The sequence below is a fragment of the Pelecanus crispus genome, chromosome 2 (assembly GCF_030463565.1).
Source record: "Pelecanus crispus isolate bPelCri1 chromosome 2, bPelCri1.pri, whole genome shotgun sequence".
Lineage (NCBI taxonomy): Eukaryota > Metazoa > Chordata > Aves > Pelecaniformes > Pelecanidae > Pelecanus > Pelecanus crispus.
In genome coordinates this window covers 54383670-54411293 of record NC_134644.1, presented here as the reverse complement: position 1 = coordinate 54411293, position 27624 = coordinate 54383670, and the positions used below count along the sequence as shown (strand labels likewise).

The window sequence follows — 27624 nt, the reverse complement described above, 5'->3', positions numbered from 1 at the left end:
CCCTACAGATGGGTGAAAGGGGGGCTTCCTTCCCCATGGGTTGCTGCGTGTAGCTTACGTTCAACACACTTTTTGGTAATGCCAGGTAGAAATATCCAAGTTGGCTTTGTCTCTCTTGTGTTGCACACCTCTTACTACAGCTCTGCAGGAGGGCAGGTGAGTAGCGAGGGGTCTGGACAAACATGGGAGACTGGAGGGAGGAGATACTTAAGATAAAATGGTCTGCAGAAATGTTCATTAGGGTACGGGGGCTGTGTCAGTGTCCCACATGGACTGAACACCCATGTTTTGTGGCTCACTGGCAGGCCTGAACTTCTTCAAGCCAGAGTCCCAGGTTCAGGTTTATCTTTCCCCTCTTGCATTTAGCTGCAAATGCTGCGGGGTGGGGCACGCAAGAAAAATCCTGAAGTTGAAATAAATTTCAACTTATATAAGAAAAACAAACAAGCAAACTCACCCAAGGCTGCCTAGAGAACACTGCTGTAGTTAATGTTATTAGAACAACCACTTTGTTACAGAAAAAGCATTCACCCGCTCTCCCCCTGAGAGCTATTGCCACGCTCTCATGGTGCACTTGTCCATAAGAGGGGCTATGAGCAAGTGGGTAAACATTGCCCCAAGGAGGCTGTCCCATCCTGGCAAGAAAAGATCCACAGGTCTTTGGCATGGGGGAGACCCCAGCTCTGTGGGGCCCTGCTTCGGCAACACCTGGGAGGCAGAGCAGGGCCAGCTCTGGGGAAAAGCCTCTTGCTGTCCGAAGATGTCCCACTGCCCCCTCTCAGAGCAAAGAGTCAGTGGGATGGAAAGAAGGACATCATTGCATGCTTCCACAAACCCCAGGCAGCTCCAGGGTGGCCTGGGCCCCCTGGGGGCATGCAGAGCAGAGCATGTAAATCCATAAGTTGCCTTTTTTGAATTGGGAAAGACAATGAAGACATGCGTTTGCAACATAGCTTCTTAAAAGAGCCCCCTAGAAATAGCAGCAAGGGCATCATAGCTGGGATTTGAAGCACATCAATGTGTGCAGCCATGCATGGCATAGACCATGCATGTTGGGAAGCAGGCTCTCATGACAGTTTTGGTCCTGCCTTGGTGGTGCAGCTCGGCTGGACCAAGGCTTTCAGAGAGAAAGCCTCAACACCTGCTGAGGAGCTGATCTCATTGCTCAAGAAGACAGAGAGGGGATGTCCTGCCAAGTAGTGCATAAGTTTGCACTAATGTCCATCCTTATTGTTTTAGCGGTTCCCACATTTTCTCCTCATGGGCTTGTAGGGAAGTGATCAGCGTAGCAGCCAGGAGGCTCCATCCAGGTCCTTTCACTGGGAAAGCCCTTTAATCTCTTTCATGGCTTCCCAGGGGTAAGAGAAGGGCAAACTTGCTGCTTGCGGTGCTGAGTGAGCTGCTGGAGAATCAGGTAGGATTTCTTGTCAGTGAACACCGTAGAAGCAGGAGCTTTCAAAAGCATTGTTGTTCTGTCTTGAGGCATTAGAAATATTTGTGCTCAGGGCGGGCGGGTGCTGAGTCCCATGTGGGAGAACTGCATTCCCTAGCAAGGATTTGGGATTCTTCAGTGGGCTGTGTTTTGCACACAAAATAATAATTAGACGAGTTCCCCGGGCCCAGAAATTTATCTTAATGCAGTATGTACTGCTGAACCGTTTGAGACTTTCTGGCTAGGGAGAACTGAAAAACAGCGTTAAGATTCAGGTTTATCCTTGTGACAGCCACCCAAGCAAGGTACTTTTGAGATAAGACTGTGGTTTTGCCCTTAAATTACTTCATTTCGCCTACAGGTGTTGCAGCACTTGATTTCAAAATACTGCTCTGATGTAAGGCCTCTACCACAAGTAAACACGTCAGTGTGAGCCGAAATTAATATGACATTCATAACTCCCCTTTCTCTTGTCATTCTCCACTGAAGTCATGCAGGTATTTCAGTGCCTTTCTTCACATTTCCTTTCTGTGCCAGGCTATGAAATTAACACCCACCGAGAAGCAAGCCTTGTAGGCACGTTCATTCTGGGCTCTGCCGTAAGGACTTCAAGGTGCCTGGGTGAGCACCGGGGGCAGCTGTGGTACCCTCTCATGGTCCCCCTGAGAGGCAGCAGCCAGTGATAGCCTCTGCCCACCTGGGATGTCTGGAAGCTGATGTTGGCCACTGTTCATTGTGTCAGAGCATAGCAAGGGGATGTTAATGTTAGGATTCTTGCTGCATTGGATCTGGGTATTTCAGGGAGCACTCCCTGCCCACCCCCCTACAATACACAAATGCACATCCTTGGATGTGCACGCAGTTCCTGGATGTCCTAACACTACGGATACCCTAGCTGTGCACACATATAACACAGAGGGACCAGACAGCCTTGTGCAATCTGTGCGAAGCTTTTCCAGCTCTCCTCTGCCACAGAGCCCTCCTCCAGTCCCTTATAACAGGGTCTGGCATAGTCCAAACACAGCTCTCCACCCTCCTTCTGCACAGGGTCCATGGGCCTGGCCTGCCATGTCCTGCAGGGCAGCGATTCCGCCCTCCATGTGACCCCAACTCAAATAAATAACCCCCTCTGGCCAATGTTTCAGCCATAGGTCTGCTTTCCAGCCACATGCTGTCACATGCCCAGGGTTTGGGCTACTGGCATAGGGGGCCAGCTGGTGAGCGAGCACACCACATGCACACACTCACACATGCCACGTGCACGTACGCACAGAGTTGGAGCCACAGTGCAGTTCACTCGCTGCAGCGGGCTGGTATGCCCGGGAGATGAGGGCTAGAGGTGTTGCATGCTCACATACTATTTTTAGGGCTGGAGGGGTGCAGCAGCGCTTTGGTGACAGTCATCCGGACGGGACGCACCGGCCACTGGCTCAACCACGGCAAGGAGCACTGCCTGGTGGGGGTTTGAGTAGCTGCAAGGCCTGTAGTGGGGGTTGGAGTAGCCGCAGGGCCTGTAGTGGGGGTTTGAGTAGCCACAGTGCTTGTTGTTTTGTCATCAGATCCAGAGACCTTCTCTTTCTTTTGAGGGTACTGATTAGCGTTGACCACGGCTCGATAGGCATGGGCCAGTCCCCAGCATGTTGCAATGATTTGTGTCTCTCTGGAGCTACCAGGGTGACAACATACTTCTTCCAAATACTTTACTAATTGTTCAGGATTCTGCACTTGTTCAGGGGTGAAGTTCCAAAACACTGGAGGTCCCCACTGCCCTAGGTACTTGCGCATACGTTCTCACACACCCTGCCACTCATAACTATCCAGCCTTGGGGTAGATCTCTGGATGGTATTTTTAAACTGCTTACTGACCTTTATCAAAACGGAAACAACATTCCCAAGAATTATCAATAGAAGTATCTTAACTGCCCAGGGGTGTTCAAGATACAGGAAAGTTGTTGTAATGAAGGAGGAAACATCATAGAAGAAAGCAGCAAAGGTGCCATTCTGTATTTCCTCCACAACAAGCCTCTCAGAGTAAGAAGTATAATTGCTAACTCTCTCTATGAGGTAGTACCCGAAGTACAGTAGTGACTTCTGTATGAAACCCAAATACCAAAGAATGCTCAAGGTCAGGGTTTTGATAAGGAGCCTCCCAAGCAAAAGATCATGAATCACTGCAGAGCATAGCACACTACACAAACTGACAGCAAGCTTTAACGCGTGCTGCAAAAAAAAGAACATGGTGCAGATCAGAAGAACTAATATCGTGACCGGCAACTGTTAACAGACTCCTTAATACACTCTGGTTAATCTGTTGTTATCTCAAACCCTTCGTGCCCCACGTTGGGCGCCAAAAAGGACTGTCGTGGTTTAGCCCCAGCCAGCAACTCAGTACCACGCAGCCGCTCGCTCACTCCCCCTACCCCGATGGGATGGGGGAGAGAATCGGAGGAGTAAGAGTGAGAAACACTCCTGGGTTGAGATAAGAACAGTTTAATAATTGAAATAAAGTAAAATAGTAATGCTAATAGTAACAGTATAATAATGGTAATAATAATAATGATACACGAAGCAAGTGATGCACAATGCAATTGCTCACCACCCGCCGACCGATACCCAGACAGTTCCCGAGCAGCGATCGCTGCTCCCCGGCCAACCCCCCCCAGTTTATATACTGAGCATGACGTCATATGGTATGGAATAGCCCTTTGGGCAGTTTGGATCAACTATTCTGGCTGTGCCCCCTCCCAGTTTCTTGTGCGCCTGGCAGAGCATGGGAAGCTGAAAAAGTCCTTGACTAGCATAAGCAGTACTCAGCAACAACTAAAAACATCAGCATGTTATCAACATTCTTCTCCTACTAAATCCAAAACACAGCACTATGCCTGCTGCTAGGAAGAAAATTAACTCTATCCCAGCCGAAACCAGGACACCTTACAATAAGGGAGCGTTACGCTCTCACTGGCGCTGGTGCTGCTTTGCACAGATTCCCTTCTTGGTGGTTGCCTGCTCACGCCACTTTGCTGCTATCACCTTTCTGTTTGTTGCAGATGCCATAACTGCAAAACTGGGAGAGAGAGGCTGGAGAAATGGTGCCTTACCCCCAAACTAATACGTGCAATAATTGTACAGCATTTGAGACTGCTGGTGCTCATTATTTTCTTGTCTGAATTTTTTTTTGTTCGACGTCTGTGTGTCCCACATTGTGTCCCACATTTACACCTCAGTGGGCTGAGAGATACCATTGCCATCTGTCTTTATTTTTCTAACCCCCCTGTTTGGACACCACAGTGTGGAGACTACTGGGAACGTGTAACACAGGCTGCCAGTTTCATTATCTTTCTTCTCTACAAACATCCATATTACTCATTGCCCTGCTCTTTGCATGGGATGCAATATTGGCATTTTAACAATGCTTTGGCTAAGAGCTGTGTCTCTGGAGCGCTCAGCACACTGCTCTCTTTTGAAGGTAAAATACAGGATATGGCCAGAAAGACTCTATTACTGCAGTGTAAAGATGTCCTTGAAGAGGTTTTTATTTGTCAAGCCCTAGGTTTGAAGTCAAGCCCATCGGATGCTCTGCATCCACTGTAACCTCTGTGGGTACATCAGAGCCAGGGCAGATACACACAGTGACCGGACACCAAAAAAAAAAAAAAAAAAAAAAAAATCACTGTTGTATGTCCCATTCAATGGAAAAGCATGGAAACAGCATGTTGCTACAGATGCTGCAGCATCTTTCCTTGCTGAACTCACAGGGATCACTACAGCCTGATAGCCTCTCTTGATGCTGCAAATGTTTCAGAATAAAACAGACAGTAGAGAGAATTTGAGCAGACAAAAGTGTCTCTGCCAGGTAATGGATGCTGGGATAAAAAGACAGCAGTTTCAAGTAATAAATACTGTTTTGTAACATACAAATGGATGAGGCAAGGCCAAAATGGTTTACGTTTGTGGAAAATTTCTTTTTACTTCAAGCAAGACTAGAAAGCAGTGTTAGAGACAGGGGAAGCGAAAGGAGTATCCTGGAGAATGAGGAATAAAACAAAGGAAAAAGAGGTGCTTTTAGCAAAGCCAGTGAAACAGCAGAATTGAAATATGTACGTAACAGAGCCTGGGCCAAGCCTGGGAGAAGACACCCTGAAAGTCCCTGCGGCAGGAGCCATGGACTTCAGCAAAGGTGCTATTGGGGAGGGGGGGTGCTTGGCATCCTGGGGGTGGTTGTAATGATACCTCCATGAGCTTCTCAATAAACAGATGCCCAGGAGAGTCTTGTCAGCAAGTAGCAGGAGTAACTGCTTTTCCCACTCAGTTGAAGGGTGGTGGTGTTACTTTTAAGGATTTGTGCATCCTTTCCGTAACAGGAGGGTGGTGCTGAGGGCAGATTTGGCAGAGTTGCAGAGAGGGCATGAGCATCAGAGGGAGATTCCAAGGGTGAAGGTTTCATGGGAGGTTATTTCTGCGTGCTGCCTGCATGAGGCATCACCAGGGAGATGGTGGTGCCAGGGAAGGACCTAAAAGATGGCCCCTGTGGTCCCACTTCTGCCCTGGCTGAGGGCTCCCAGGTGCTGCAGTGGCAGGGAAAGCCCTACCTGGCCTTTGGCCATCCCCATCTGGAGCACAACACCCGATGTGCAAAGTTTCAACCCAAGCGCTTGCTGTTAAGCAAAGTTTTAGGATACCACACCCAGGATATTTCAATGGTAAGGTCTGACAGCCTGCATAATAGGTCCAACTTCATCACACAACCTGCAGGTGAGACCTTTCAAAAGCTTCGGAAAGGCACTTAGCTGAGCATGCGTCATTTATTAAATGAGTGTTTTGAAAGTCTCCACATAAATCAGATTTGTTTCTTCTGCTTAAAAGAAAACCTGAAGATTCATCACGGTGAAAATAATGTTACCCTAACAACAGCACTTGGACCACCTGCAAAAACAAACCTGCTGTATGGATGTGCTGTGCATTGGCCTGGTTGCACAGTGTTTTCTGCCTTCCCACTACCAGGAGGAAGGGAAGCATCCAATTAGTGACCTCTTGGCATCCCTGTGAGCATTGCTAATGGATAATGCCAGAATTATTAGTTTTGAAATCTTCAGTTCATTCTCCTGCTGAGCTTATGACACAAGTATAGACGGAAAGACAAAACACCATGTCAGGGGAGTACAGCAAAGACTGCAGGCAGTGTGCAGCAGAGGCAGGGTGGAAATACACCTCAACAGGGGACTATGTTGTCATTCTTCAGACAAGGTAAACCAGTCACAGTCTACCTCCTGACAGGAGGTGACACACTGGGTAAGATGGATATACATGCTTTTAAACTCTTGGTTTTCCTCTCCTGTTGTTGTTATACTTCACTTTATTTACTAAGTTAGAAATGCTTGACTTCGGACATGCCATTGGTTACTTTATCACCGGCTTGTAAAAGAAAGAAAGAGAGACAAGCTCTGAATAAGGACTGGTAGGTGGCTATGACAAATACAGGTAAGGTAGCAACCAGTATTTTCAGCAGAAAAATAAGAATGAAGCACAGACCAATACCAAAGAAAAATGCCATCACAGGGAAGTGCAAAGCAATGAGACATAAATGTCCAAGCAGCCAGCTTCTCTAAAGAAGTCAAATTTATGATACTATAAATGTTAATTAGGTTTACACCTTACCCATTGCAGACATCATTCCCAATTGTAGCGTAGACAACTATGGCTGGATTGTCCAACAGCTGGTTTCTGGCCAAGCTAAAAGATAAATACGCAACTCTATTAATGGGGAAATACGTTCTCGGTGTCTGAATCATGCACCATGCTTGTATGAGATCACATTTTGAATTAGCTCATTTAGATTTGACCAATGCTCAGATGACTATGCTTCTATGTTTGGGAGAGGTTTGGGTTGGTTTTTTTTTCCCCCCCTATAGTTTTATATTTTAGTAAATTTTCAGTAATTTCATTTTGGGGCAAAGACATAAATCAAGATGGGAAGTTTTTAACCAGAGATGGGAGAAGATGACTATGGTTGGCTGACAACTAAGTTTATGTGTAGGACTGGTCTCAGTGCTAGAGGGCAAGGATTCATTACTACTTTTTCTGGAGGAGAAAACAATAAATCCCTTAGAGATGTGAACTATATCAGCATCAAGCAAACTAAATCAAACCCAACTGCCCCATAGCCCACCCAAATTCCTCTGAAAAGGAGAGTTGCTGCCTCTCATTATCCAGTAGCTACTCAATCATATCCATATGGAGACAACACAGTGGACCTGCCCATGTCTATCTACATTGCTACAAATCAGGAGTAACGCAGTTAGGGGGACAGAAAGCACAGATTTAGGGAAAGGCTTAGTCTCGTCCCCGAAATCACTGGAAATGCTCCATTGGCTTAACTGGGCCAAGATCAAGGCCCTGGAGATGGTGACATCCACACTTTAAAACAGTTTTTCTTCTGTTGATGAATGTTTATACCAAAGAAGAAACAGCCAGCACTTCAGAACACAGTGGCCAAGGGAAGCTGCGCTTTTTAGGACATTTGTGGATAATACATTCCTTACGGTGCTTTGCTTGTTTCTTTCGAAGAAGTAGGACTCCAGCAACACTTCTGTACCCCCAGTCAGCATTGTAATCCCTTTAAACACTCACCTTTTTATTAAATAGAGGAGGTTTCCTGAAGAACCACCTGATCACACATAGTGGGAATAAGAGAAATAGTACAACATTGTTATAGTGACAAACAAAATGAAGTGCAAACCCCAACTTCATTGCATATTTCCAAGAATGTAGAAGTATTAAAAATAAAAATGAGAAAAAAGTCATCTCTGTAACCTTTTTGGGTGCTGGCATTAGGAAGTAAAGCTGTATCCAGGGACCTGCTTCCTCTTACCCGAGTCCCACACTTCAGACTATAGAAAATCAAATACTTTTAAGTGCTGGGTTGTTTGGATCTGGCTTTTAATCCATATCTGACATCTTCTTCCCATCTGTTGAACATAGTAGTCTTCTGTAAACCAGCCAACCTGAATTGTCAGCAGTCGATCTACTTTTAACTTTCCCTATAAATTGCAAAAGGAACTGTTCTCACTCTTCTGAGAGAGTAAGCGTCTCACAGCTATACCACATTGGGACGGATTCAGGTCCTAAACATAGGCACCAAGTGCCATTTTTGACATCCCAGAGTATTCAAGACACCTGCAGCAGGGCTGGCAGATACAATACAGGATGCCTGAGAGATTGTGCACTTCTGGAGAGGCAGCTGAAAGTGGGAAAGATACTGTAAAGCATCTTAAATAGCACTAGACACCAACATCTGGGTGTCTGCATTGCTCTCCCCATGAGTGGCAGACTTATGAAAAATAGTAGTAGGCCAGCTGCACCCAAGAAGCTCTGCATTTCAATGGCAATTCACCCAAATGGTTGGATTCAAATCTTTCCTCCTCCAGGAAAAGAGCTAGCTACACCTAAGCACCTGTGAGCGTTTATAATCTTTCATTTATGTCTTGAATGAGAAAAGCATTCCCAATTAGGAAAGCTTTTATGTATAAAACTTGCTAGCCTGTCTTTAAAGGCTATGCATACACATCCCAACTATCCACAACACACAAATCAAACTCTGTCACCTGCAGTGCAAGAGTGGTAGCAGACGAGGAGCCAACAAAGGCTTTATGCTTTGTTCAAGATCAGACTAGGACTGTGATTGCAAGAAGCTCTCCTCACAGCAATGAACAGAAAAATAAACTTCAGAGAAGCAGGCCCTACAAGTTGTACTTGCTTTTATTTTGCAGTACTTTCAATTTCTCCTTTTTTCTTGCTCCTTCTCCTCTTGTATTACATGCCCTTTATTCTTCGCTCAGCTCTTCCCTGTTCTCTCTCTCTTCTCCTCTTTTCTGCATTGTGCCTCTGAAGCTTGCTTTGAGGAGCAAATCCTCTCCTCCCCGCAGCTCTTGGGGCGAAACTTGTGGACAGAACATCATTAAATCCCTGCTGCATTGGTACAGGGGAAAGATCTAAGAGATAAACCCCTAAGGTAGCAATAATACACTTTGCATTTTAATAGTGGTGGCTTTGTTACTATCACTCACAGTGATGCCAACCGCATATATCAAGGAATCCTTTATGTTTTAAATAATCCAGTTCTTCCAAGCTAAAAATGAATGTATCTCTCTGCTGCTTCTCTCCTGAGGGTTGCTGGTCCATTCAAACTCCAGCCCTTCTGTTGAGAAGCTCTTTTCAACAGAATAAGAGCCCCACAAAATCCTTAGAAAATATTGCTTGGAACATAACTACCATGAGTTGATTTTTTTCTGTTTAGTAGCCCTTCTTTCAGCTAGAGTTCAACACCCCTCTGTTAAGCCATTCTACCGCATGGCTCCCCAGACTGGAGCTGCAGTTCCAGCACAAATAAACTATTGGGATATTTAGACATTAAAAATGTATTTACAAAAAAGTAAGAAGCTGTTCTTGAGTATGTATTACCGCTGCAAGTGTAGGTAGTTATAAGCAGCTCTGTGGAAAGCATTAGCACAGTTACAAATCAAGTAAAAACATCAAGAAAATGAAGGGATTTTTTAGAGAACTGTTTTCATGTGTAAATTGAATCTTCAAAGAATTTTTTGTGATACAGGATGTAATCTGTGATGAAAACATCCAAGCGAGAAAAAGAGATGAGACAGAACAGTTACCCTTACCCTGCTGAATGTCCTGGCAGCTATTCCTGGATCTCTCCTGCCCCCTTGTCTGTTGCTTTCCAAACATTTTCAGACAGGTAGGGTTTTTTAGTTTTGGTTGAGGAGTCAGGGTTGGGTTTGCTTCCACTTGTGAGTAACCCCAAATTTCATAAGCCTTGGAATACTTGAGCTGCACTTCTTGGTTTTCTTGCTCTTAGACCTTGTGTGGCTGATAGGAGGCAGCACAAATGTGCACAGAAAGAGTCTGGGTCCAGATAGCACCAAAAGTGCTGCATGGACAAGAATGGCTTATTGACTTCTAATCTTTTTCTCCCTTATGCTGTAAAAGCAATTGGAAATGTAAACGTGCAAAGAAAAAGTCTCTGGTTTTCCCCAAATTAACTCTAGGTAGACTAGAATTTCCAAGACAGATGAAGGAAAAAAAGAAAAAATTATCTCTTAACTGGTTTTCAAGCCAATGTGAGATATCTGGTGCTTGATGGCTCAGTGAGCCACAGCATGTGTTAACAAGGCCTAATTTTTCTGGTCAAAGGCAAGAAACCCAAAGAGACAGATCAGACTACAAATAGCAAAGGAATATACAATACCCGTGTTTTGAAATAGCATACATTATCCACATATCTCATGCAAAACATGGATGACAATCGCAATATTGTTCTGCCATTATTTAGAAATTCTGAGGGTATTCCCTTTCCCCATGTTTATCTAACCATTTTTTGGAATATTTTAGCAACTGATTTTACTATCAGGATGCTTCTATCAAAACATGGGATCTTCAACAAGTGCTGGAGAATATTTAGAAGAACTTTCTAATTCCACATGTCAGCATTCATGCCCAGCCCTCACACCTGAGGGTCCCACTCACCCAGTCAAAAACCAGAAATAGCACATGCCCTAAAACCTGTGTGAAGCTGCTGGAAGGCAAGACACCAAAAGCATATTGAAAACAATGAACCAATAAAAATTATCCGTAGAAAACTGTTAAGCAAGCCACTTTGATGGAAAACATTGATTAGTACTGTGAGATGCTTCTTGTGTAACCACAAGCTGAAAGCAGTAACAGTGGAATAAAACAGATTTGTGACGAATTACTAACCTATATCTCACACACCAAGTGTCTTCTGGCATGCCCCGTGAGCAAAGCTGGTAGCCCAAAATGAATGTCAGCAATTCTGATGTGCATATATTCATGGGCCATAGGTAACGTATATGGAGAGCTGAGGGGCATCCTCCCTGGCCCTGGATGAGCACCCTATCCAGCAGCCAACTGCAGAGGAGGGAAGAGTCCACCATCTCGAGGGGATAATGGCATTCTTTAAGAAAGGGAAGGCAGAAATCCCGCTACGACAGAGGTTGGGGAAGCCTTTCTCCAGGGTGAAGATGTACGTCCCAAGAAGGGCAATGGGGGAAAGTCCCTCCGTGCTGAGCTCTGACTCAGTGCTGGTGCTTCTGTAGGGGACTGGAGACGAGCATTGCTCTTCGTCCCCGGTTTGACTTGCCCTCCCTGGGCTCTGGCTCTTGGCTGCACGCCTCTCCCATCAGAACCACCTCTCTAGTGTCTTGTCCTCTCATTGCATATATGTGGGGGTGAAGCATCATTTCCAGAGGAAGGTTAAGCTGTCCCAGGTGGGGCTAGGTCAGGTTGGTGGCCGGCTTTTTGCTTTACTGACACTGAGAGCGGCCATTTAAATCCTCCCATTCGGGGAAACTATTATGCCAAGTGAGGCAATAAAAGTGAACCTTTACAATGTGGTGTCAGTGCGATGATTAAGAGAAGATTCTGAGGGAAGATATCCTGGGATTTTTCTATCACTTGTAATTTTTCCCTTTTTGAAATTCCCTTCTCAATTTTCTTCAGAGTCTTTTGCCCTGACACAGGCTCACCTCCTTTTATATCCTGCAGGTGTCTGTAGTGTAAGTGGAAAGGAGATACGTGGAGAGAAAAAGGAACGATGCACACAGTAAGAGATTTTTTTTTTTTTTTAAAAGTCTATGAGGAAATTGGGAAAAAGGAAGAGAAGAAAGTACAACACCCATTAACATAAAGAGAGTAGAACAAGGTAATAGGGTATCAGGTACTGAGATGAACTGGACACCCTTGCTATGAGACTGATGACTGGTTTGTACCCACTCTGCCTGCTGGTGTGGCAGCCCTGTGAGTCCCCTGTGCTACCGTGGGGTGCACTGTAGGGCCCTCCTGGCATCCCCTGCAGCAGGTGGGTGCAAGCAAGAAGGGACCACGCCACAGCCTCCACATGAGATGGAGGGCAGACCTTCTAGTTCCATCACCACTAGCGTCATCCCTCTAAATCCTCCCCCTTTTGGCTATGGTCAAAAAAATCCCCCATAGACTTACAGTGGGGTACACTGGTTTTTAGCCCAGTGGACATTCTTAGTCAGTGCGTGGATAAAAGCCATCAAGCCACACACCTCCCTACTCAGAGCCAGAAGAAAAGATGCTGAGTTAAGTAAGTGCTGTTGTCTATTTTTCCATAAGAAACACATGTAATTAGGAAGGGGTTTCTCTTTGTTTCTGAAAGATGTTCATTAATGCAGCATCATGTATCAGACTAGTAAGGTTTAAAAAAAAAAAAAAGTGAAAAAACTTAACATACCATTTTGGGAAATGTTCTGTAAATCTCTGTGATTACAGCGATTTCTCCTGCGTAAACGTAGATACAGGGAGTCTGTCCAGCCTCTGAAATAAATTCAGAAAATGCAAGCTGTTAAACTCATGTGATACTGATGAAAACACAGCTGATATTAGAAATTAAGTATGTTCTTGTCTCTAAACAACTCTGTGCCCCAGTTATGTATATATTTCTATTTCACCATGTCTCTTTTTTGTGGTCATAAATCTTTTTCACCTTAAACAGGGTGGCCTAAAATGGAAGCCAAGATATCCTCTCAGAAACTATAAATTGATGGAGAGTTTCTTTGAAATTTTTCCATCCAGGATGCTTTTATCCTGGTCTTTCAGATAAGGTGTTTAAAAACCTTTTTGTCATACATCATTTATCAAAACAATCCTGTTGATTGCTCACTAACTGACTTTTCAACTGGTTGTTATGGAACAGTAAATAAAAGAGAAATATTGGCAGGGCATTCATTTCCCAATGCCATAAATCTTGGATGGATTGATCTGAAAACAGGTTATGCTTGATTGTGATTAGTTCTCTCCTTTACTTTGCACTGTTGAGAAAAATGAAAATGCAAATGAAAAGGATAACAGCCCAAAGGGAAGCTGATGAGAAGACCACACTCCCTGCCACAAGTACATGGTCATCTCTATCAGGGCTGCTGATTTTGTATTTGAACTTAGACACTGAAGGAATCAAATAACTTAAATACCATGGCTTAAAACCAGCAAACCTGGATGAATGCAGAGAAACAGAAGACAACAGTAAGTTCTGAAACCAGCAATAAAAAGTAACTACCTACATATAAACACATTATAACATCAAGCAGTCACCATGCAATGGGCTACACAAGAAACGCCCAAGCTCTTTGATTTTCAACATAGCAAGCAGGCGAACGAGGAGAAGAAAACAGACTTTCTCGGTCAGAGGATATTAATTAAAAAGCAGTGTCCCTGTTCACCCATCAGGGGGTGGGAAAGATGGGCGCAGACTGCCTAAGTTTGTGTCTCTGTTTCTGCAGGCTCGGAGTAAATGGGAGCCTCCCACTGCACATTGCCAACCAGTCTCCACCACACTTAGTCACTGTGGTGTGGGATTTTGAGCTACTTCTCTTAAAAATGCTTTGAAGTCCCAAACAGTCCTTCTTTTTTTTCCTTCCAGATGTGGAAGAGATTAAAAAAGAGATTAAAAACTGAACACTGAATCAAGGCCTATGACTGCAATTTCAGGGTCAATACTAAGCTCTAATCATTTGTAAACTTCAGATTCTTTGGAGCCCAGTTAAATACCGTGTATTGAGTAGCTGGACATTGTAACAGATTTTTAAAGGTCAGTTTTGCTGCTGGCTCTGAAAGAGGAGGCTGCGTAGATCTTCTCTGTTGGCTTGCCAAGTAGCATACCACCTTAAAGCATACACTGTGTGAATATAGCTGAGGCTGGGAGCCTGGTTTTTGCGCAGGGAGGAAAAAGGAAGCAAAAAGTACAAGCGTATGGCGCAACAGATATTTTTCCTGGAAAAGAATATATTCTGCCAACTTTTTAATTCTGTTGGTAGAGAGCCTCTTTAGGCTTGACTCATGCTTGGTTTGGCATTTCACTGTATTCATGACCTATCTTAGACATATAAAATAAAAATTATCTGAAACTCAGGCCAGACCAGGCACTGCTGATGATTGTATCCTTCAGTTCTGGCAGGAGTCTAGGGCCTCTTAATGCTGGCCAGAAAGATGATTAACAAAATTATGATTTTTTTTTTTTTTAACTTCACAGTTAAAACTGCAGGCATTTCAAGGTGTTTTCTTTGTGTTTGGACTCTATTTTCCTTCCCTTCTGGCAGAGACTTCTTTTTTTCCATCTATCCCTGTATCCTTCCCCATCCACATGAGCCAATGTAACACAGCAAATTAGGTCACAGGCGCTTCCAAATTCTTCTTTTGCTACTTCCCTCTAAATGTGGGGGGGAAGATTGCCCAAAAAAGGGAACACCATGAAATAACCTTGGGGTTACCATTTATTCCACTGTTTCAGCAGCGAAAAGGAAACAGGAGGAAGAGGGGAAGAGAAAAAAAAAAAACTAAGACAAGGAAAATGCTGATTTTTGTTAGTTTCAGCAATGGTCCCCGAAAAAGTGAGTTTGGTTTTTATTTCTTCATTTTGCCTTCTAAATTACAATTTGATCAGCTCTAAAACCTACCCTGAATTTCAGGAAGACTGGGCTAGAGTATCGTGCATTTTCCATATATTTAAAAGATTTTTAAAAATCCCTAGATCCAGTGTCAATCTTGATTTTAGAAAGAGCAGAAGCAGAGCTAACTAGTGTTTTTATCCTTCTTTTCAAGCACTGTTTTTTGTTTTTTCTTGCTGTGCTTTGAGGGACCTTGAGACTTGCCGTGACTTGGCCACCCCGCCTGTTGGCTTACCCGATGGTGGAGTTCAGAAATCCAGTGATCTCTGAGAACTGGGGCCAGTCAAGCTCATTGGTGAAAGCCATTGGGAGATTAGCAAAGGATTTCTGAAAGAGAAATTTTTAAATCAACACGGTTTCACCCTCACAGACAAAAAATCCTTTCAGCAAACTTGAGCACTTCTTAGCTGGAGCATTAGCCAGACAGCAGCAATTTTAACTACAGTGGTAGCAGTAATTATGTATATACTTAAAAAGTTGACTCTTGTAAGATGGGCTTATCAAGAGGCAGAGAAAGGAAAAGCAGAAGAGATAACTGAATCATATCTCCTGGCACCCTTTAATTCTGGAAAAGCCCAAAATTCCTCCTGACATGGAGCAGGTACTGCAGGTGCAGACCACCAAGGCGGCAGCTGTTTGCTGCAGCATCTGTCCTATCCAAAGGTGGGTCTCCTTGGGCACAGGAAGAGATGACAGCAGCATATATGTGATGTCCCCAGCATAAATGGCAGATGGATAAATCCACTTGAAGCTCCCTTGCCCTCTCCAGCAGGATGAAGTGCGAGCCCCTAAAAACCTCTGCCTGGTCCTCACTGCAAATTTCAGAGATGGCACTGAGGCAACAGAGTCACAAAGGCCCCTGAGCATGGCAGGGACCAGGGAGAAAAACACATGGTCTGCTATAACCTTCCCATGCAAATAGATGCAACCTTTGCCCTTCTCGGCTTTTGCTGGTATTAGTCCCTAACACTGTTTTTGAGTGACTGCCTGTGTGAAAGCTTGTGTGCAGATGCAAGCTGTGCTGCACATTCCAAACGCAGTGCCCTGTTCGTTTCCACTTTGATTTGTGAATGTGTCAAAAATTATGAAAGGTGAGAAAAATGGCCTTGTGAAATTGCGCCACCTCAGAAGGATGAGAACATGGAGTAAATTTTCAGCTTCTCCTAGTCTGGGGTACGCTTGCAAAGACAAATGCATAAATCCAGTGTACTCCTACTGAAAAACTGTTGATGAAAAAGGTAATAACTGAAAGAAGGTCAAAACATAAAATCAGAGAACTTACAGGCTGGTTTAATCCGTGTAATTTATTAGCTTCATTTTCTTTTCAAGCAATTGTTGGGTTTCCTTAAACCCTCACTGCTATAAACAGCAAGCAGGTGGGTAATTCTTTCTCCAAGAGGGTCAGAGGTAACTGAGGAGCCACAGAAGACCTAAATCTTGTGGTCCCCACCAAGTCCTCATTCCCAGAATATTATCGTTCAGGTGAATGGGAGCTATGCTTGAGTATATGCCTATGGGGTTTGACTGTAAGAAGATGGGGGGAGATGCAGTGAAAGGGGAGGAAAGGTTAGAAAGGGGTGGGAGGGGAGGAAGAATTCCTGAAGCCAAGGTCTGAGCAGTCTAATGCCAGTTTAAAGCATGTAACAGCATAGTTGACCTACTTACAGTAGATCTTCATTAGTTACCAAGGTGAAAATGGGTCTGGCTTAATTATCTTTCAGCTGGTTCTCTCTCTTCCTCATATATATATATATGTCCTTGTGTGTATCCGTATATATGTATACATATATATATAACAATTATTAGTTTTTTAAGACTAGAAGGAACTTCCAAATCTGCCTTCTTCAAATCTGGTAGTTTTGTGTGCAAACAAGCACTTAATTCAAGGGCACAACTATGAGCAGAAGTGGAGGGGTACAGTATGGCTTGGCCATTTGCAATATTTGCCTCCTCATAGCTTTGCATTAAAAGTGACAGAAATATTGAAATAGTCACTTAGCACAGAACAAACTATAGATATGATCTCTTATAAGTCACAGCATATGAGTACAAAAAGAAGCCCAAAATGATTAAATATTTTAAAAACAAATCCTTCTATGACCAAATCTCTCATTATTCCCCATTGGCACGCCAAAACAATATTTTCATTGGACAAATCCCAATAATTTTTAACTGGTTTGGGTCTTTTTTCCCCCTGAAAACTTAGCTTAAATATGAATTAGCCAGAATCTAATTGAGTTGCAAATTGGTTTGGAAAGGAACATTTGAGAACAGAATTATAGTTGCATTTGAAAACGGTGTATACGTTTAGCATTGACACTGTTCCAGCAAAGCACTTAAAGCCAGACTGTTGAAGATATTTCAGGACCGAAGGGTGAAGATGAGTAGTTAATGGAAATTTCAGAAGAATGCTAGACCTTGAACTCTGGAGTGATGTAGTTTGGAAAGCATGGTCTAACAGACTGCGTTTCACTGAGTCTCAGATGCAAATGTGTCTCACTCTAGAGGTGGATCTATGCTGACTTTTAGCTTAAAACTCTTCTGAGCACAGCCTTGTTGAAATACCATTCTCTAGATTATTCTGGCTGAGAAACCATGCTTCAGCCTACGTGCCAGATTTTAGCAGAGAATGATTAGAAAGTTATTCCAGTTATTCCTTCAAATGCCATATTTTAGCCTCAAATAATCTGGATGAGTCTTATTTCAAAAGAATGTCCTCGCCTCCTAGATGTGTCCTACCTTGAAATACAGGGCAGCCAAAGCCATGGCTGATGCTAATGCACACATGCCAAGCTGTGCTTAAACGGAAGAACGTTCAGGTTTGCTATGGCAAGAGATTTTCAAAATCAGAACACAAAAGGGCACTGGAAACCTAATGCCTTTAGAAATGCCAGTCCCAGAAATCCTGAAAGCACTGAAGTGTCCCTTAGTTTGAAGGACAATTGGATATTTGCTTCTATACTGACTTTAATGCTGTTCAAATCCTCATGATATCATTAAGTACCACAGACAACTTTCTTATTCTAAGTATACAAACAAGCAAGCCTTAGACCTCTTGAGGAAAGCACAGACTATCTTTTTAAAAAGCATGTATGGCATTTCTACTCTGTAAAGCTGCAAGGGACATAGGTTTGAAATCAGCAAAATTATTACCTTATTTCCCCCAAAATGCAGCATCTTAGTCATCAATACTAGCTGGGAGAACCTTGCTTGCAATTGCTGGATTAGAGCAAAGCTAGAGAATGTTTTTAATAAGATTTTCACAGATCAAACTCCTGTTTTTTCTAGTGGTGCAAAAAAAGAAGTCAGTGGGTAAGTGTTCAGGACATCCTGAATGCTCATTTAAAGAAACACTGAATTCTTTTAGTAGGAAATATATAGTATGAAACAGTTACTTTAATGAAATCTGAGAACCCCTTGAGTTTGTGGGCAAATAGATATTTACTGGATTACAGATAGACGTGGGATATATTTTTCTTTTTATTCAGCATGAAATAGACATCCAAGGGGTTTGAAATGCATCTTCCTAGAAAGGGTCTCATTTCCAACACATTTATAAATACAGTGCTTTTATCTCCAGATAAAATTGTCTCTAAAATGAGATTTAAAAGTAAGCTTCTATCCGAGACATATAAGAGAAAAATGCTGCATTTAGTAGCTATTTGGAAGTCAATGGTAAGCAGATGGACAGAGCAGCAGGAGCACAATATCCATCGCTAGACACACCAGTGTTTTCAACATTAGCTTTCTGCAAAAACCATCCACCTCGAAAAAAAACCCAGTATTTCTTCTGCTTTGCTAAGCCTCATAAAGTGCATGTGTACTGCATTACACTTCATTTTTAGTGTCTGAATTTTCAGGTCAAAGGAATGAACATTCAGCTCAATTCTTGCTAAACCATTTAGAAGACGAAAAGCCTGGCAAACCCAAAACCTATTGACAAGCAGAAAGCCAAAATAAAGTTGACTCATCCCTTAACAGCTGTATAATTCTTTTCCTGTAATTGTACTCTGGGTGTTTTGGGATTTGCTGGAGTGATGGCAGGTTAAGGACAGAGCCATGTGCTTGGTTGCCTCTGCCGGAATATGCAGGCAGGTATCCTCAGTGATGGTGCCAACATCATTTTCTCTGTGTTACTGCACCTCAGCTAGATGCCTGTAGGGAGATTTTGGGACTCAGCAGTACCAGGTTGATCAAAAACTTAAAAATCAGGGTACCTGGAACTTCCTCTAGTGCTACATAGGGTGGGGTTTTTTTTAATTGTTTGGGTTTTTTTTTTAACTGGAGAAATAACATGCCTGAGCTATAGCTTTCAAAGATGTGTTCACCTTGTGGTGGACATTTTCCACACCAAGTAATGTCTCCGTATGCTCTTTGTGGGAAGAACATACTCTAAGAGGGATGATAACTGTATTTGTGACTGGCTCCTAGCTAAAGGCTTTGGCAATAACACTGGAAAATATGAGTCCCCACTCTGATATAGCGCACATCTCAAGCTTGGCGATGGACGAGATGGGCTGGGAGTGCCTGCAGCTGCGTCAGTGCAGGCAGGCTGGCGCTCAGGTGCTTGCAAGATCCACACCCCAAAACAGCCTCCTTGACAAATGCAGGAATATGATTCAGGTCTCTGCATTTGGTCACAATGCAGGAAGACCAGGAGGGCACTAGGGGACTTGACATGGGACAAGTGAATGATGCAACTTGATGCGTTCCTTGACATGGGACATATGACAGGAGCATGTCCCCCCTGCACTGAATTACACAGGGGTTATTACCCTGTGATAGGCCAATGCTAAGAGGGCAGTAAGCTCCTGATTAGACCAGGAAATCCAAAAACCAGTATATGACAGCTTCCCAACAACAGTCTTTGAGATGATGGTGCGGGTATCTGAATTCCAAAGCTGATCAGCCCAAATACCCATCTGGTCACCCCCGTGCTAATCATCCGGTTACCCAAACGACATCCTGAGCCTGCTTCAGTGAGGAAATTTCTCATTCACATTCTCTTTCTTCCCTCACTCATCATTACTGCCCCTTTGCATGGTAGACTATGCGAAGCATAATCAGGGAAAGCAACCACTCTGCCGAGCCTCTTAACTAAATTCTTAGCATCGCTCCTGAAAAATTATTTCCCCACCTAATTAGCTTTAAAACAGGAATTAACAGCTGCCACTGATGTGGTGCTGATTAACAGAAAGGCCCACAGCATAGTTACCAAGTGTAAATTTTACTTTACACTTGTATATGTAAACACTTTTATATGTGAACATGTATAAGGATAAATAATAAATAAATAAGGATATATAAGAAATATATAAAGTATATAAAATAGATATGGAAAAATATAGAAAAACATTAAAGTACTAAAATAATGCACTTAATAAATCTGCATTAACAGGCACACAACTTTTTCCTCGTACACATGATAAAAATCCTGGACGGGGTCTGGGGGGGAAGTCCTATTTGGAATTCCATGTAGAGGGTTGAGATTCCATTGAAATGGAAATTAAAGCTTTGAACTGACTCTAGTATTGACTGTAGAGAAAACCATTTGATAAACTAATTTTTCTATGTGTCTTATCAAAGAAATTTTGGCAGAATCAAACCAAAGTGTCTTGTGTTTGACAGCACAGGGGAACAGCAGGTACACAAGGCTAATGAGAGCCCTAGCTTCAAATTCTTGCTATGGTCCCAGATTAAAGTTGTTTTCTGTGAAATTAGGACATAGACTCTCTGCACCCTCTCTGTCACAAAACCATCCCTGTATGTGCTTAGAAATTCTCCTTGAGGAAGGCATTGCACTGAAAAAGGATTGAAGCTAGTTAATTTATTAATGAAACCTACAGATGAAGGATATTTGCCAGTGGTATTTAATACTACACATCAAGAGACAACAGTATTGAACCTTCACGACCCCGAGGCAGATAAATTGCTGCTATTGCCATGCTACACACAGAAAGCAAGACATAGAGAACAAGAAAGAGGAAGAAGCAGTGACAAAGTCTGAATTATCTCAGAAATTGTTTTGCTAGCACTTTTGTGCTCAGGTGACAACTTTCTTACTTAAGGTGACCTGCAAATTAAATAACTTTTTACTACTGCTAGAGTTTAAACACAGATACTAGTTTTTTTTATATGACTGAACTCTCTGTATCTCTGCTTTAATATTTAACCGCTGTATTTTTTCCAGGTCGGTAGGAAAGCTTGCAAATGGTCCTAGAAAAGAACCTGTTCTTTCCTATCCCAAATCTCACGTACCCCAGACACCTGGGTGGCTGTGCAGAGCAGTACTGTAGAGCTCAGCCAGCTGTAGGAGGGCTACATTTCTTGCAAGGCAATTAGCCCAGCCCTGCTATGTCCTGGGTAGCTATAACCAACTTTTCCAAGTTCCTCTACATTACCAACATACTGTGCCATACCCCTGTCAGAGGTTTGTCTGATGCTGCCCAGCTTGGGGTGCCCAGTGTCTGAAGGGACGTAAGGTTGTCTATACTATCCTCTTTTACCACCTTCTGCTAGCTCCAATAAGTGGTATTTTAAGCAATACCTTAATGCATCCCTTTCTTACTGGGCTCAGAACTGGTGCCTTGTACTGGTGCATGAGAGACATCTCTCCTGGGACTGGCTTGCGGCGGCTCTGGGTCTGCATGTGAAGTCCAGGTTTCTTTTTTACTTACTCAGATACTGTATTTAGCTTCTCCAATTCCAGTAATGTCTTAACTCCTTTTATTTTATATACTGTGGGTGGAGTGACTATGAAAGGCCAGAGTGAACACATCTCTCTTTGCCCTCCTTGCCCCAGTGCAGGGCACTAGCTCTAACCTGGAGTCACCCTTTCTGCAAAGGAAAGCAGCCCATTTCTCCCTTTCCAACCAGTCCTTGATCTTCCCCACACGTTGGCCAGATGGAGTTGAGCACTGAAAGCATGTATTTGTTGGGCCTTACACAGAGAGCACCAGTTCCCTTCCTGTGCAAGTTGCTCTACACCCATCAGACAGTAACTAGGTGCCATCAAAACTCACTTTATAATCTGCACTCCGGCTCCCGACCTTGAAGCTTCTGCTTCTGCATGCCATTATCAGCCCTTGACCCACCCAGCTAGTGGACCAGCAAGCTTCAAGCAAGAGAAATGCTTTCTAAACCTCCGTTACAGTGATAATAAAATGCTGACATAGTCTAACATAGCCTACATGGCTCTGCTACCAGCGTTACTGCCAGAATCATCATCACCATCAGTATCATTACCATCGTTATTAGACAAGATAATCTCAATTATCATTAGTGCTAATTTATTATGCTCATCATCAGCTCTGTCATCAGTGTCACTCATCTAATTGTTGCTCATAAATGTTTAACAAAGAAAAACAACTGCTAATCTGCCACATTTAAATCAGCTCGGCTCTGGGACCAAAGGTGGGAAAATACATGAAACTCTCAGACCTCCAACAGCACTGTAACTACTGACATTTTGGAAAAAGTATTGTTCTCCAGAAAATGTCCATATCCTTCTTCTACAGAGGCCAGTGGAGGAGTAGCAGGTTTTCCCCAGGGAAGGTGGGCAATGACGATCTACTCACCCTCGTGCAACAGACCCTTGTGCAGAGAAGGACAACGCACAGCCCTCCCTGGCTAGGGATTGACACTGGCTCGGGACAGGAGCCAACAGCAAACGACAGGAGCATACCTGCACATTTATTTCCACCCCCCAATTGCAGTTTGCTGGCATGATCTTTTCCCCTCAATTATTTCATTCCACACCAGTGAACTGCAACAGCTGAGGCTCAGCATAATTCACAGTCAGGCGCATTTTGTTGTTGTTTGAAAATGGGAAATGTTGGGATACTGCCCAAAGATAGACATCAGTGTGGTAGTGATATTTTACGGTTGCTACAGAAGCTCCTCCCTTTAGGACAAGTCCATTATAAACCCTTGGATGACCCTCGAACACCTGCAGACGCATTTGTTCAACAAGTCTCAGAGCCTGAACACTCGAGTTACTAGACCTATTTCACATATGCCACAGATGAAGGAAAACAATCAAGCACACGTCATTTCAAAGCCAGATGCCTAAACCAGAAGCTCACTGACTGTCAGCAGCGTCACTTCTGCAACACTTGCACAGCAAGGAGCCGTACCAACCAGCTCGCTAACGGCGGGACTGATCCCACAGACAGCACGGGTCTCCTCGAGCTGCGGGCACGTGCGTGGAAAGCCAGATGTCCTGGTTTGTGTCTCTGGCACAGCACTGGGCCACCAAAGCCAAACTCTTCCCCGACCCAATTGCACAGATGTCGGAGGAGCAGAAGTAGCACAGGGCTATGCTTTCCTATCTTTAGAACAGAAGCCGCGGGAGGGGACTGACACACGTGAGACCGTAACTATGAATTTCAGCGCAATGAGGCATTTTGCACTTGTTTCCCTTTGGAAACCTGCGGCACAGGGGAGGAAGCAAACGGCAACCAGTGCTGTAGTGGTTTTGGCAACCCGAACGTGGTTCCTCACCGCTGACATCTGCGTGACAGTCATCCACTCGGGAGGGATGTGGAAGTGAGCGCCAGCTGAGTCTCCCAACAGCACGACCCCTTGTGAGCCCGCACCTAATGAATGTATTTTGTTAGTCGCATGATCAGGAAGAGCAAACGAAAACAGAGCATGGAGAGCAACGCTTAAAGAGCAACAGCAATGGCAGCTGATGGAGTCACAGGGTGACTGGCTACACCACTCTTCACGTGGCTGAAATGCTCAGACCCTGCAATGGGATTTTCACTCCATCTGCAGCAAAAACTGGCTATCAGGCATGTGCCAACAACCCTAGAGAAACAACCAGGGACTGGGCATGGGGGACTGGGCATGAAAAACAGGGAGAAGTCCTGCTAATCAGGAAAAGTCCTGGTTGTATTCAAGGATGGATGTGTTATTTCAGCAGAGGCTCTGCTGTGCAGCCAACATTTATTTTTACTACCCATAGAATATGCATTAAAAAGTACTTAAACATTTAAGGAAATCGGATTACTCAGGAAATTGCTCAAAGCTCCTTATAACAGAACTGGGTGGTGAATGTGCTACTCATATGAGTATTTCTGCTAGAACAATCTGGCTGGTTTATAATTAATGTTACTTAGCATTTGTAGATTGCCTTTCATCTAAAATGTTGAAAAGTCTTGCCAGGCAATGTTTCATCCCCAGGATGCTGATTTAAATGTAAGGCAAGGTGAGCAGCAGCTGTACTCACAGCTGTTTAGTAAGGGTGTTATTTGTGCGTGTGTGTATACGCAGGCACCCGCTTTGCTGTCAGGGAGATCAGCTGATGCCATTACTTCACCTTTTTAAGGCCTTCTCTGGAAAAGTATCAGCATAATTGCCGGTATTTATGGCAATGGGTCAAACTGGACAAACGCAGATGTTAAACTGCTCTCCTGAATCCCAAGGCCATCCCTCTGGGTTAGGCTTCAGGCACCACAGAAGATGCAGAGGTGACATCTGTGTTTGCTGCTGCCCCGATCTATGCATTTCAATTTAATAACTGAGGTGGCTTTTAACAGAAAATTACCAGCAGCCTGTGCTTTTCACGTTTCATCTTTCCCCATTCTCAAGATAAAAAAAAAAAAAAAAAATTATTTTGCCATTTTGCCTTTCTCATGAAGTTGTAAAGCCTGGTGTCTTTCCCCTACATTGGCAATGACCGTGAAAATATTAAAATATTTATGAAATTAATACAAAAGGCACATTGTTTCTTGTATTGACTGTAAAGATTTACCTTTGCAGAATTTCTCCTCGTAGGGAATTCCATCTTTTGGATCCACGCCCTGTTGGAGGAGAGAAGGGGCAAATGATAGTATCTATCTAGCACCTGAAAAATGGCAGTGCAAAACAGAGGCTGAGAATTCAGTTCTTCTTGAATGTTTGCCCGCAGGAAGCACTGCATCATAATAGTGATGCTTTCCATTACATTACTTTAATAAGTATACATACATTTAAATTAATTATAATAGCTATAATTTAAATAATCATAAGCATCAATAAACAACCTTCACTCCTAACTGCTTCTCCTATGTTTTCTTATTTTTTAATAAATAGTTTTATTACTTGGAATATCAAAGGCAGTAAATAAATAGGAGTAATCCAAATCAGTTAATAAACCAGAATAAATAAAAAAGAAGCATTTGCAGACTAATTCAAAAGGAAGAAAAAGAGAAGCAGCAATCAGGAAGGAAGTATAGAATGTAACTTCATTTACTTACCCATATGCCATTGCAGTTAGAGTCACTTTTCACATCCCAATTATCAGGACTAAAACGGTTACAAAAGGATATACAGTGTTACAGAAAATAAAGCAAAAGGGGTTTTTGAGGAAATCAGATCCTTTGTGCCATTTTTCACTGAGAATATATAATAATTAGAAATTCCCTTCTGCACAGAAAGGTGTTTTTTTTCTCCCTTTGAATCCAGAAGAGGCAATTTTTCCTAGCAAAATGCAATATTAATTTAAAGTTGATACTGGAAGTTGCTGCATGAAACTTACCGTTTTAGTCTGCATATTCATTTAGGCAAAGTGAATGGGGATGATTTTTGCAGAAGGCAGACTCTTTTTCCCTGCCCTTTTCCTTGCTTTTAAGTGTTCATTGAAATCCACCAAGCCCCTCACTCCAAATTCAGTGCCGTGTAATGAGGATTTGCTCTGGCCCTTAACACAGTACAATTAGCTCAGATCCCTTTTACAAGGTGACTCCATCTATTCAGTCCGGCAATACGCACGGACTCTGTAACCCCATTTCTGCTAATGCAGGTGTGCTGCCCAGGCTGGTGGCACGTAATTCTTCCAAGCCCACATCCTTAAACTCAGTTTATCTAGTCACAAGCCGGTTAATGCCCAGGCTTTAAAAACGGTCCTGGTTAACAACTTCTTAAGAAACCCATGGTAGAGGAGAGCTCTATTTTTCAAAGAATATTTTGAGCACAGAGTAAAATAGCAAAAGCAGGGGACCTTGTTCAAGGCCACGCTGTTACAACTGGCTGTGCTCTGCATTTCAAGCGTGCATGGAAGTCCATGCTCAGGCAGCTGGGAGGTATTCACCTAGAAGATATTCACTTAGAAGGGCACATATTTAGCTCTACATTTCACCAACATAACATGAGGATTGGATGCTGGAGCTCAGCAGCCAGCCACAAGCACTACTGTTTTGCCCTCCCGCCCTGCTGCTCCCTAAAGTAGGCACAGCCCGTATTAGCTCAAGTGGCATAAGGCTTGCAAGCCTCAGCGGCTTCGTTTCCCTCCCCACCTTTGGTCTGTCTGACCAATTTTGGCTGCAGGTGCTTCAGAGGAAGGAAAGAAACCTGTGAACTACCCATCACGCTAATGTGCCTCATCCCTGGTCTCGATCATCCCCTCTCATCTCCACCACAGTGAAATCAAGCAATGAGCAGTGACGTGCTGACTTAGAGTATGGCCAAAACCAAATATGGAGTTTGTTCTTCAAGAAGCCACAATTATTAGGAAGCCTTTAAAACAATTAAAAGCTTTACCGTCTGCCAGGGTACACGGTGGTGTTTTTGTCGTTGCAGTCTCTGCCTCGCCAGTGATAGCCTCTCAACGTCTGAAAGCCAGGAGAAGCACACAGATAGGATGCTCATTGTTACTCTTGCACTTTTAATTTAAAATATCTAAAATGAGAATCTAACTCAAGGTGTAGGAGTAAAACCCAGTAAATGGCTTGTACTCCAGAGTCCCTTTGCTAAGCTTTAATAAATGACACCTTGCCCACTTTGGTGCAGAAATAAGACAGGCTGGCGATTTGATTTGGTTTTTTATATGACTTTACTTCACCTCTTATTAATCCAGTAAACAGACCACTCAGCAGCAGAGCAATTTGCTTCTGCAGGGAGCACAGCTTTATGTGTGCATCTCCCCAGGTGGCATAAATGAATGATTGTTTTTTCATCCAGAAAAACACCACCTTTTATGACAAAAATCCTCCATTCACTTCAATCCTATACCTATTTTCACACGAATGAATAAGTCTTTGCAGAAAGTAGGATGAATCCCATAGACATTCTCATTATCAAGGGATTACTGTACCAAAGGAAATGCTTTGCTTACCGGGAAAGTACTAAATTTATCTCCATCAATATCTTCAAAAGGCAGTTTATTTCTTATGACACTGTAAAAAACAAAACCAACAAATACAGTGTTGACATATGGAAGAGAACCTATTCAGAAAGAAAAAACCACAGTAAAGTGTATAGAATAGATAATAGCTGGCATGTCGTTCGCAGCTCCATATTCAATTTTAGCTCTGTGCTTGTACTTCAGCAAAGTGATTCTGTCCAAAGGAGCAAATTCTGATTTCATTCAATACCTGCTGACTGAGCTCTGGAGGTGAGGCTAATGGACTTGTGTATGGCCGCAGTGTTGAACCTTCAGTCTCTAAAACAAACTAGGACAACAAATCTGTGGTAAAAGTAACTATCATTTTTGGAAAGAAATACTACACTCAGCCTGGCAGAAGTCCTTCCACCTGGGAAAGAGCTGCAGAATGGGAACTTATGCTGATGGAGACTAACCTCCTCCTTCTGTGAAAAACAAATGGCAAATACCCTTTCTCATATTCATCCCTCAAGTCTACACCATCTCTCTCCTGTTGTGTTCAGTCTAGAAGACTTGCAGTTTGCATACCAAGCTGCAGGTACGTGAAAAAAACA

The 27624-nt window shown here is 43.3% G+C and overlaps 1 protein-coding gene across 1 annotated transcript in view; it reads right to left on the bottom strand.

Annotated features, from left to right (window-relative positions):
- The window catches only part of AOAH (acyloxyacyl hydrolase), an 84501-nt gene that overhangs the window by 17255 nt on the left and 39622 nt on the right, over positions 1–27624 (bottom strand). Inside the window, 9 exon segments of the mRNA XM_075705013.1 lie at positions 7088–7162; positions 8060–8096; positions 12717–12799; positions 15161–15252; positions 23428–23522; positions 24683–24731; positions 25167–25215; positions 26449–26519; positions 27023–27083. Coding sequence (XP_075561128.1) covers positions 7088–7162; positions 8060–8096; positions 12717–12799; positions 15161–15252; positions 23428–23522; positions 24683–24731; positions 25167–25215; positions 26449–26519; positions 27023–27083 — 612 coding nt within the window.